The sequence below is a fragment of the Chiloscyllium plagiosum genome, chromosome 26 (genome assembly GCF_004010195.1).
Source record: "Chiloscyllium plagiosum isolate BGI_BamShark_2017 chromosome 26, ASM401019v2, whole genome shotgun sequence".
NCBI classification, from domain to species: Eukaryota; Metazoa; Chordata; class Chondrichthyes; order Orectolobiformes; family Hemiscylliidae; genus Chiloscyllium; species Chiloscyllium plagiosum.
The window spans coordinates 47,226,854-47,238,634 of record NC_057735.1 but is presented as its reverse complement, the minus strand read 5'-3'; the positions used below and the strand labels follow the sequence as shown (position 1 = coordinate 47,238,634).

At 40.6% G+C, this 11,781-nt stretch overlaps 1 protein-coding gene and 1 non-coding gene across 3 annotated transcripts; both read left to right on the top strand.

Annotated features, from left to right (window-relative positions):
* The first annotated feature begins 6 nt into the window (after nucleotides 1-6).
* Nucleotides 7-10,426, top strand: LOC122563321 (serine/arginine-rich splicing factor 3). Of its 2 annotated transcripts, XM_043717049.1 has the most exons (6): nucleotides 7-286; nucleotides 813-1,020; nucleotides 2,659-2,793; nucleotides 7,458-7,499; nucleotides 8,624-8,710; nucleotides 9,227-10,426. In XM_043717049.1, exons 2-6 carry the CDS (start codon nucleotides 815-817, stop codon nucleotides 9,252-9,254), a joined length of 498 nt encoding a protein of 165 aa, XP_043572984.1. In that variant the 5' UTR covers nucleotides 7-286; nucleotides 813-814; the 3' UTR covers nucleotides 9,255-10,426. The 2 variants fall into 2 exon arrangements, with proteins under 2 accessions (XP_043572984.1, XP_043572985.1); XM_043717050.1 differs by lacking the exons at nucleotides 7,458-7,499; nucleotides 8,624-8,710; nucleotides 9,227-10,426 and adding an exon at nucleotides 4,882-5,215.
* LOC122563366 lies at nucleotides 432-565 on the top strand. The gene has a single exon (XR_006315573.1). It is a non-coding gene; the product is annotated as a small nucleolar RNA SNORA41 (small nucleolar RNA).
* Nucleotides 10,427-11,781: the final 1,355 nt, after the last annotated feature.

Sequence of the window (11,781 nt, the reverse complement as noted above, 5' to 3'; positions counted from 1 at the left end):
GCGCTCCCCTGTTTAACTGGAAGTGGTTTTGTTATTTTAGCTTTGGATAAGTTGGTAGTTGATACTTTGCTCCGAATTTGAATCAGGGGCCCAGCCTCAGTGCCACCCCCGCAGCTGAGTCCCTGTCCAGGGAATAAATCCCTCCGTCTCGTCTTCAATGGGACAAATCTGCTGGCTTTTGTCAGCATGAATTCAATTTTCCTGGTTCAAACCTGGAGGCAGTTATTGATCCCCCACACAGTTTGATTTTGGTGATTTCCGTGTGGCAGACGAATCAGCCTTTCAGGTGAAATATCAGCCTGTTGTATCCAATATCTGATTGGTTTTGACTGCAGCATTTTAAGTTAACTGATCCCAAATCCTTCATTTTTGAGGATATCCCTGCTGCATATTCAACGGCATATGTTTTGCTTTGGAGCGTTTTAAAGGTTTTCCACAGGTACTGGTCTGAAATTACTTGGCTTATAGTGGTTTCAGGTTTCCTTCTGTGGGATAGTAAGTGTTGTACTACTTTCATTAGACCTTTTGTGTGACTTTAAAGGGCTCAGTAGTGCAACAGACATGTGAAATACAAAGCAATTCCAAACTTGCCTGTGACTGGATACTGGATTTTCTGCATGATTTGATGTCTATTTAGAACAGATGTCCTTTAATGACCTCCATATTGCCATTATACAGCATTGATGGATTCCAAATGAATTCTTGAGTTATTTAATGTTCTCATTGTGTTGCCTATTTTGAGTTCTAATGACTAGAAACTATTGTCTGAACTAGAGGGCCCAAAGATTTTGTTAACTTGTCTTGTGTTCCAGCCATGAATCATGGTTCATGTCCTCTAGACTGCAAGGTGTACGTTGGAAACCTTGGAAATAATGGAAATAAAACTGAGCTTGAGAGATCATTTGGATATTATGGCCCGCTCCGCAGTGTGTGGGTTGCCCGCAATCCACCTGGGTTTGCATTTGTTGAGTTTGAAGATCCACGCGATGCTTCGGATGCGGTCAGAGAACTCGATGGAAGGTAATTATTTCTGTCCCTGAAATTATTAATGTCATTTCCCATATAACTGTCATTGCAGCTTTTCTTGAACTTTCCTGAAACGTGCTTCCCAAAACTGATCTGAGAAGCATTAAGATCAGTGCTATGTTTGTTGAATAGAGATATTTTGTGCACATTTGGAGCTGCTCCATCTAATGGCCACAATGAGATTGCAGTGCAGGAGCTGATAAGATGATGTTAATTACCAAGCGTCCATTTTGTGTGTCTGTGACTTTAATCTTGTCACTTGACGTACTGTAGCATGGTTAACACATAGATTGTGTTACCAAACATACAACAGTTAATATCAGTGTTGTAAGCACTGTAATTACTGAAATGTTTTAAATTGTACAACTTCTGACCGTTAAAGCATTTTCCAACTGCCTCTTCCGAAGCTGTAACCGTAAGATTCTGGTTTAGATATCAGTATTGAAATATTTGTAATTTTCATCCAACACTGTTTATATTAAAGTGTTCATTTGAGAAGCATACAAGTTAAGCCCATCCAGAACAGAGTTGGGTGATGCATAAAACCTTATGGACGATCTTGTATTTTTCACTTTTCAGTTACACATTGCAATGTGACATGTACACTGAGCCATGTTTCAATCCTTGCGCCTATACGAAGGATGGCAGTCTTATCTGTAAGATCATTCCTGATTGAGAGGCTGGTTACATCAGTGTATTTATGATTAACTGCTTTTGGTGTTTGTTATTAAACAAAGTCAGTATGTCACCTATATTGCTCTGCCATTTCAAACTATACTGTGTTTTTCAATTTTCTACTCAGTCGGTTCATCCTAAATCTGCCTTTGGATCTGAGCTTTTTGCATGACTGCACTCCTTTTTTTCTTGACTCGTGTTGGCTGGCCTGGGGTGAGCTATATGATCCAACAAGATTTTGTTTTGAGCGAGCAATTCTCAAAACTAGCTAATGAACCAATTTGAGGCCTTTGACAGATCTGATGCCTTGTTCTCTTGTCAATAAATGTCTGCTACTTGGGAAATGTTTGGCTTAGATGCTGGGAGCTTATTGACTGCTGTAGATGTGATCAGGTTGTTTGACATTTTTATAGATCAGGAATGTTCAGTAATTGTCTTGCCTTACTTTGCAATCTAAGGTGGTGTCCTTGCTGTATTTTAGTGGGTAGTGATCCTGTGGAATTCTGATTAAAGGCCAGATCACTGGAGATTAAAGATGTTAAGGAATATGGCGTTGAATGGCAGAAAGACTTTACTCTTGTTTTCAGTTTCACTAAATTGGGTAAAGGGGAGGCTGTACTGAACTGAAACATATTGTCTTTCCATATGTCCCATTATTCTTAATGGGTTTGATCACACTGTCCAAGTTCACTTATTACTTGTGAATAATTATGCTTACGCAAGGTTAGTCTTAGTTTAATTTATTCTTAAAATTTAATTAAGGGATATAAACTCCTTTGATATCTTGTACAGCGGATGAGTTTCACTGTGACTGGTAACTGACATTGAGGTTGCCAATGGCTTTCATGACTCATCCATTTATGGGGAGTGCAATGGGCAATATTTCAAATCTACACCTGTAGCTTTCTCTTTGCAGGGTGGTGTTTGAGTATGAAGCATTTAATTATTGGTTTTCAGGAATCTCTGTGGCTGCCGTGTCCGTGTAGAACTGTCCAATGGTGAGAGACGCATCCGTAATCGTGGCCCACCTCCAGCGTGGGCCAGGCGTTCTCGTGAGGATTATCGCCGAAGAAGCCCCCCAGTCCGGCGCAGGTAACAGCGTGTGATATTGCTTTTTGATGTAGCTGTGCATGCAAAATTTATTTTTAAAAATTGCTGTAAATGTTTTCCATCTGTGTAATTCATATTTTTGAGCTGTTTGCTTGATGTAACAGCTACTAGTGATGGGCGACATAGTTTTGAACAACAGCCTGAAATTTCCTGATGTGTTGAGTTGCTTTTAATATGTATGTACATAGGAAAGGACTCCACATGATCTTTGAGTTCTGTGGTTTGTCAGCAGGGATGTCATGATGAAGATACTTGTTTCAAAGGCATATTATCAGTAAGTGTGACTACTTCCACGGCGTGCCTGTTGAACATCCAGTTTTCAGTATATGACCATATTAGAGTGGTCCAAGCGGCGAGTAATCTAGGCATGGACTTCTCAAGGCTGTTCAATGCTGTGCTGTTGATTTTAACACTGGTAACTGGCAAATGTGGCTTTTGATGGCTTTGGTTTCCAGTCATGCACAGTGATAATGGTGAACAGTCCATTGTTGGTTATGCACCCAACCACATTGACCTTGCTGTTTAATTACTGCTGGTTGTGAGCAGTTTCAGCTGTCTAAGTGAAAGGCCTCCTGTTGAGCTGCCTTTTGCAATTGGTTTTGGTTGTGCTCTTATATAAGGAGGACACCATGACATCCCTAGCTGCCATGCTCAGTAGATTTTGATTCGTCCTTAAAGCTGGAAGTGCACCACATGTAAACGAAGTGGCCTCCCGCTCGTATGTTGTGGTAAGGCTGTTGCCATTTCTGCTTGACGTTGCTGGTCAAAGAATTTTCACTTTTTTGCTTATTTTACAGTATCATAAATTGAGCTTTGGTACGAAAGCATTGCTGTCGGGAGATCAGAATTGATGAATTAGGGTATTAGGTTCAAGCCATGCTTGGAAAAAGCATGTGATTTCCAAACAACTTTTCAAAGATCCCAAACTAATATTTTGATGAGCTCCTGTGCTCTGATGTAAAGTGAGTGTATAGTTAAACTTTAAGTGAATTATTTTGATAATCATGTTCCACCCCCTGGTCTTGGTGACTTAGTAGTTGTCTGGACAATGAAGTGACCTGTCCTTAGCATGTCAAATGAAGGCGATACATGCCAGTTCTGGATCTCCAAGGATCAGTGTTTTCGCACTACAAGAAAACTGGACTCGTTGCACCAGCATTCCCTTTTAAGTGGCTCAGTAAAGGTGGAAAGTCTGAGAAAGCTAATCCAAGTCCTCAGTCAAGGAAAAATAGTGATTGCCTTTTGAGGGAATGCTGGGGAGGGGGTCTTTGGGTTACTAGAGGTTAAGATAAAGACTTGAGAAATAATTTAAACCATTGATTTCTTGTGATCTGCTATAAAAAGTTAAAACTTAGATTTTCTCTAGTTTGAATAACAGTCTTTATCTGAACCACTGGTTTGCTAAGCTTATTAGTGCAGCCTGAGAGCTTCGCAGGGGGCATTGAGTTGAAATTACTTTGGGGTGCAATGTTGCCTTGTGAACTCCTAATAAGGCATATTACACTCAGACCTGGGGTTCCTTCTGTGGTAGCTTTCTTGTTTGTAATTAAAAGGTAAATGTTTCGTCTTCCCTGGTGTGGGAGAGTTTGCAGACAATTAAATAAGAATGCGTATCTGTCATGGACAGCCCATGGCTGAACGTTGCCTGTTAAGGACAGTGCTATAGCACTGGCAAATACATTCACATTTATGGTGCAACTGGATTCTTGACATCAACCTTGGCAGTGTTGACACGTTTTGTCCCTGATGGGGTAGGAGTTCTGCTTGCTACAGAGAAGAGCATCTTGCAGGTTAGTGACATTTTTGTTTATGTTCAGAAGGAACCCTGATTAATGGATTTATGAATTGCCTAGCATGTTGCTGCATTCTGGCCAATTGCAATAAGATTGATGCAAAGTGTTAATATGCTTACATATTGCTGTTTTGCATTGTCACTCATCACTAATGGCTAAATTATTTAATAATCAAGATTGGTTTTTACTGATGGCTTGTGTGTTGCACTATTTATTTTTAAAGATGCATTTTTATCCATTTATTTATATATTAATAAAAATGAACCCCCCCTTGCAGAGTCACCATCATGCCTCTTCTCACCACCCTTCGAATCTACATTAGCCAGTCAACTAGCCCTTTCAGCGTCATGTGACCAGCGCGCCCCAATCAGCTTGGCTGGTGTCGGTATCACATGACCAAGGCATGTCCAGTCGTCAGGTTGCACCACCGCCCTTTGGTTCCCAAGCATGCTGTTTCTCAGCCTCTTCTCCAACCATGACCAATCGGCAGCGGCTGCCTCAACTGCCCACACATTTCTGGTCAATCAGCTGTTTACTTTACTCGTTGTCTCCACAACAGCAGCCGAACACTCAGCATTTGTCTCAGCAGCCTTCGACTAAATAAAAAGCAGGAAAAAAACCACTACACCCCCCTCTGCCAACCAAATACCACGCATCTGGCAAACCTTTTCAGCAAATTCTACCTGGCCGTCAGTCCGGCAGCCTCACCTCTCCATTTCTAGCTTGTTGAAAACCAAAAGACTAGTAAGTTTTTCCTGCTTTATACAATAGTCTACTGCTGGTATAATGGAGTAAGCTTTTTGACAAGGTAAAGAGACTACAGTGTTCTGTTAGGTGCTGGCTGTGTAAAGACTGAATTTAACTTTGTTTTTAAGAAGTGTTCGTGTTTAGTAACAGCTAGACTTTTGTACTTGGGTTCTGAAACCCTATTTAAAATTTGTGTAGTATAACACCCTTGGTTAGGTTGTACAATTATAAGTTCATGTGGCTCTTGTCATGTGTTTTCAGACCCAAGTGCAAAATATGTCTTAAATTGGGCCAGAGTAACTCTGAAGGGATGTGACATTTGCCGACTGGCAGGTCATAGTCATAGTCTTCTCCATGGGTCTTCTGCTAAATGGTGCAAAATGCAACCTTGGTTCACTAGGAGGCCCAAATTAAGCTTTTACAGCAGCCAAAAGCAGGCATTTGCTTCCCTTGAGAGCTGGCCTGGTCCTGGTGATGGAAGTGTAAATGGGGTTGGTGAATTGAAAGTTCTAGGCTAATTGGAATGGATAGTCCTTGGTGCAGAAAAATGCAGCATGGTGGAAAAAATCAGTTGGGAATCAGGTTGTCTTAACTGGCAAATCTTATGCCTGTGAATTGATAATGGCCATGTTGTGCCAGCTGCCCTGTAGTTATCTTGGTGATATTGATATCCTAATTGCCTTTTCTCTCTTTTTAAAACTCTACCCTTGATTTTTTCCACTATGAGGGTAGTGTACAGTAGTGGCTTGGTCAGCATTGGCTCAGTGCTAATTCTGCACAGTGCTGTTAATTGTCTTAATATGGGGAGCACATCTAGCAGTGTAAAAGTACATGAAACCTTAAGAATTCCAGTATTGCAATTGATAATGATAAGGATTGGTCTTTTGCTGGGTGAGGTGTGTACAGCATTGCCTTCTCACCTAAGCAGCCCCATTGTGGCGTCAAAATGACCAAGTGGCCTATTGCCTTCAAATTAACATTCTTAGTAAGCCACTACCGTGTGCATTGTCCTCAAATAAGTGAAGATTAATGTCCCAAGTTGAAGATCCAGAAATCAGACCTACACAGTGAGACATCGCATTTGGAGTTTTAGCCAGTTAACCCAAAGAATTGAGCATTAACAGAACACTACCCACATTGTCTTACATATGTATAATGTATTGCATTATTATAGCAGTGTTTCTAGAATAAATGCTGTGCTAAGTTAGAGCTGTTTGTGCACCTTAAGTTGCACCCAGGGATGGAAATGTTAGAGGTCAGTCATGTGTACGGGGACCTTTGTCTCTGATCTTTGGAAGCATGTCCACCAAATTGAAATGGTGAATTTAAATATTTGAGCTTTTTGATTGCTCATGGAGGCCGTCTGCTGGCAGTAAGTGCCAGCTGCAATTCTGCAGGTGCATTGGGAACAAGATCCTGAATACTTGTTCCTGCCCGGTGCACTTGTTATAGTTTCCATCCCTGTTTTTAATCCACAGGTTCCATTTAATGCTGTGTTCAGTTAACATATTCTGTGTGTAGCATAGGTTATTTTTGAACATTCTCTATTATTGAAGTTGTTTTACACCAATGCAGGGTTCTGTGTGGATTCTTCATTGTGTAGGTCTGTCCAGAGCTGGAATCAACTGATGTTTTTGTCAGTTTGTTTTGGATTTCCTTGTCCATGCTGATTTTTGTCCCTTCTATGAAGTATGAATTAATTGCAACCTCTTCATTGGGTTTCAAATTTTTCATATCGTTTTAATAAGAGGTTGCTTCCTGTTTTCAGTGACATGATACATTTGTGATTACATTTTTATTAAATTGATTTTGAAGTATTTCTAGATTTTCATTGACGTCTTGAGTGAGATGTGAACCCTGCAGTGGTGTTTGGTCATCTTCAAGTTTCATAGTTATCATCTTGTAAAGATTAGAATTAAAACTGAAGTCAGGTTTTTAATGCAAGTGGTTTGTTAAATCTGACATGTTGAGGTATTTAATTGCCATTGCTAGTGAGCTGGGTTTATTGGGACCAGCTGTGGTCGAGTAGGATGGTACTTTGTACCGGTCGCTGTTTGTGGACCATCATGTGTTCACTTCCTAACTGGTCTTCCTTCTCACTTCTAGATCACCACCTCGTCGGAGGAGCTTCAGCAGAAGTAGGAGCAGGTATGAGTCATGTGTTACGATGTTAATCTCAATCCTGCATGCTACTCCTACTTCCTTATTGAGTTGGGATTGGCTCCTATTCTAACTCATTTCTTCCTCAAGCCCCAAAAAAGAAATTGTTTGGGATTAATTCAAATAATTTGATAGTTCAAATTATTTTAGCAGATGGTGGGTGGGAAGGCTTGAATGACCATGAACTGTGTAATATATCATTTTTACATATTTTCTAACATCTCTGAACAGGTTGCTATACCACATGGAGCAGGTGGAACTTGAGTCTTGGCCTCCTGGCTCAAGAGTATCGGTTCTATCCTTGCTTACAACTACCTTCTGAAATTATTTGGCCAAAATAGATTCGGTTGTATCTTAATTGCTTGTTTTGTGAATGTTGAGTCATTATCCTAATGCAGAAGCAGTGGTGAATAGAGTCAGGTGTACAGCAAGCAACCCATTCATACTGACCATATATCTTAAATTAAGGTAGTCCTATTTGCCAGTACTTGACCCAAATCCCTTAAATCTTTCCTATTCATGTACTCATCCAGATCCCTTTTAAGTCTAATTGTACCAGCTTCCACCACTTTATTTGGCAGCTCATTCCATGCACACCTTACCCTTTGAACATTTTGTCCCTTTTAATTCTTTCCCCTCACCCTAAACCTGTATCGTGTCTTTTTGCTCTATCGATGCATTAAGGCGTGGCTCCTTATGCTCATCTGGTATGAATTTGGTGCAGCATGGTGGCTCAGTGTTTAGCACTGCTGCCACACAGCACCAGGGTCCCAGGTTCGATTCCAGCCTCTGATGACTGTGCAAACTCCACACAGACATTCTCCCAGTGTCTATGTGGGTTTCCTCCCACAGTCCAAAGATGTGCAGGTCAGGTCAGTTGGCCATGCTAAATTGCCCAAAGGGTTAGGTGGATTAGTCAGAGGGAAATGGGTCTGGGTGGGTTACTCTTCGGAGGATCGGTGTGGACTTGTTGGGTGGAAGGGCCTGTTTCCACACTGTAGGGAATCTTTTTTTAAAAAAAAAAGTTGGATCCTCTGGGTAAAACCAGAACGCTTGCCACAGTAGGACTCGAAAGATCTTGTGATCTAATAGCATTCTTGACTTCACCATAGGTCCCTCTCGAGGGATCGTAGGAGAGAGAGGTCTCTGTCCAGGGAGAGGAACCACAAACAATCTCGTTCGTTCTCCAGGTCTCACAGGTAAGTTGGAATGGTGTAAAACCAGAGTTCCTTTAATTTTGTTCACTGAGGGGGCAGTGGAGATTAAGAACTGTCTGAAAAGGTGATAGTTGAATAAATCCTCATAACATTAGGAAGTTCCCTAATTTATATTAGGGCGTGCTACGACCTAATGAATGGTTCAAGAACTGGAAAGTGGGTATTAGGCATGAATCATGCCTCATCATGCATAAACGGTCTAAGGCTGTTTTGCTCTGTGAATTTCTATGGTCCTAATGAATCGTTAATGAATAGTCTGTTCTGGGCTAGCTGCATCAATTGATTAATACCCAGGATGAAAAAATGTCTTGGGTGTTGAAATTTTGGTGGGGGTTTTTGTAATTTTAGTGATGTCTGTAAGAAACCAGAGTACTCATGAAGCTGGCTGACTGCACCTGTATCATGTGGGCAGTGTGCCCCAGTTTGGTGTTTGAAAGGAAGCAATACAATGTTTTCTAGCTGCCAGGTTTCTAATCTTTTCACTTTTCTTTGTTTTAGCCGCTCCAGGTCAAACGATAGGAAGTAAACCTGAAGCATAGTGGCCTTTGTGAAGATCCATGTACAGACTTCTTGGAGTTGTTAAGAATGTGATTTGCATTTGTTTAATAGACTCGACATGTAGTCCATTGCATTTTTTACCCTATTTTAGCTGTTCATTGTCTTTCTTTTCATGTATTCTATAATGTAACCAGTGATGAGATTTTCAGATGCAGAAGTTGTCAAACTTGTGAATTATGGGCAGAGTCATGGTTTTTATACAGGTAGGATTGTATTGTGGGCAGACCATTGATTGCTTACCTACTGCATTATCCATTGAGGGTTAGTTTTCTTGGATTCCATAAGCTTGCCCATCTCCAGCAGATCTGATGGGATCAATATGCCCCCTCCCTAAGCAAACCAGCAGTTTGTTTTTTATTATTATTGGCAGATAACACTCTATCTTTAGGCTTGTTAACACAACTTCGTGGTGTTGTGCTGTTTTTCTTGTGATATGTCACCTGGGGTTATGTGTTTTTTGTGTTCACTGGTTTTTCATATGTTTGCAGGTATATTAGAAAACATCTTACATTTTTGCCTTGCTATTTGTAAATCCTGCACTTCATTTGTGGTAGTCAATTTTGTGCAGTGCTTTGGGATATTACTGGAACAGAAATATGTCATGAGTGCATTAGAGTATTTAAAATATTCTCATGTTATGAGAAGTGTTCAGACATTCAGTAGGAGTACAGTCTTGCAGGCTTTAAAATAATGTGGCTCGCTGACTCTTCACATGATTGCAGAATTAAATTGAGAGTTTTTGGAAACTGACAATTCTTGCATCCAGTTTATTAACTTTGCCTGCATGAATATTTCAGATGCTGGCTGTAGCTTAAAGTTACTGATTAATTTGCAACATCAGACATGCTATGTAGATCGGGTTAGCTTTGAGTTGTGTGCTCATGCCAACCAGTCTTTTGGGCTGCTGTCTCGAGTGCTGGAAATGCTTTTTGTTGAGTCCTTTTTTTCCACCAGTTACTGCATTGTAAATATTGTATGTGGCTTGCTGCCATTCCCTGACTATCTTGTCCATTGGTGATATAACGAGGAGAAGCTGGAGTGATACAATATTGTTCCTTGTGACCCTGTTCCTGCCTTCACACTGCACCATTCATGTGCTGTTTTGTGACTTTCTTGGAAATAAACTTTGGTTACACAACAGCTTTGGTTATAGTTTCTTTATTTTTGTGACATGCACTTCTGGCAGTTCACCTGCAGTTGAGAAATATGCGATGGGTAAGAATGAGAATTAATGATCAGATAGGAAACCTGACCCCCATGAGGTTGACTTGGGTGAGTAGGCGAATGGACTGAGTTGTGTGATAAGTGTGCTGAGGGGGAAGAGGAGTGGTTGTGTGTGTCGGGGGAGGGGGCTGAGTAAAGGGGGAGGTTGAGAGGCTGAAGTGTGTGTTTTGGGCAAGGTGGAAGAGTTTGGGGTGTAGAATAAGAGGAAGGCATGCGAACAGTTGAGGTTTTGAGGAAGTGTGGGAGTTTGATTGGAAAGAGAGGGCTGAGGAGTAGCTCCTTGATCTAACCAGGTGATGGGTGCAAGACGCTAACGCTAAAGGAATTCCGGCCATTGAACCGGAAAGAAGTCTTAAAAGCTATGCAATTCAAGAAGGAAAACCCGATTGATTCAATTAAAAAATTAGAGTTAAGGTAGGAGTGGTATTTCTCTGGGATTGAGCATCTCAAAAAGGTGTTGCTGAGGAAAGGATTGAGCCTATGATTTTGCTGGGTTTTTTTGTGTAAAAGCTTTGTGTGGTTATGTCAAATAAACCTTGGAAATCTTATGGATATGTGTAGTAACTAACTACAATGGAAACCCAACTGTTCAATGAATAAAATTACTTGTATGGTCTACAAAACTAATTGATCGTTCCCAAATTTGAGTTTGAGTAGTTCAGTTTGTGAAGTGTTATTATCTTGGGTTTAATTTTCTAAATTGGAATTGGTTTGGTTTTCCACTCCCAATGTGATAAACCAAGAGAATAAAATTTTTCAGTGCATGGAGTCTAACTTCGCAAATTGAACTGGAAAGCAAATCTTAGAAAATTAAAGGCCATTAACCTAGCTTTAAAGACCATATATTTCATTTTTTACAGATGGTTACCTTGATATTAGTCACTGTATATCCAAAAGATTTGAGGTGTTTTAATGTAACAGCAAAACGGTCACTGGACCTGAAACATTAATTTCACTCCACAGATGCAGCCAGACCTCCTGAGCTTTTGCAGCATGGGCAGTTCTTTTTTTAATTTGTGGAAACCTGTTTGTATGTGGAGAACTTTTGGAAGTTTGAAGGTTAAGAAAATGTTAGACATTGAAGACATGTCCTTTTGATTTCTTCCTCTTATCTTAACTCGAATGCAGCTTAGCAAAGCAGGCAGGCAGGAGCAGAATGAATCTCTGACAAGGGCTAAAAGATCAGACAAGAGTGTGAGGGCAGACTCCTGCTCATAGTTGACAGTGACTTTGTGCAATGATTAACATCATTGTCCATTACATATTCAACA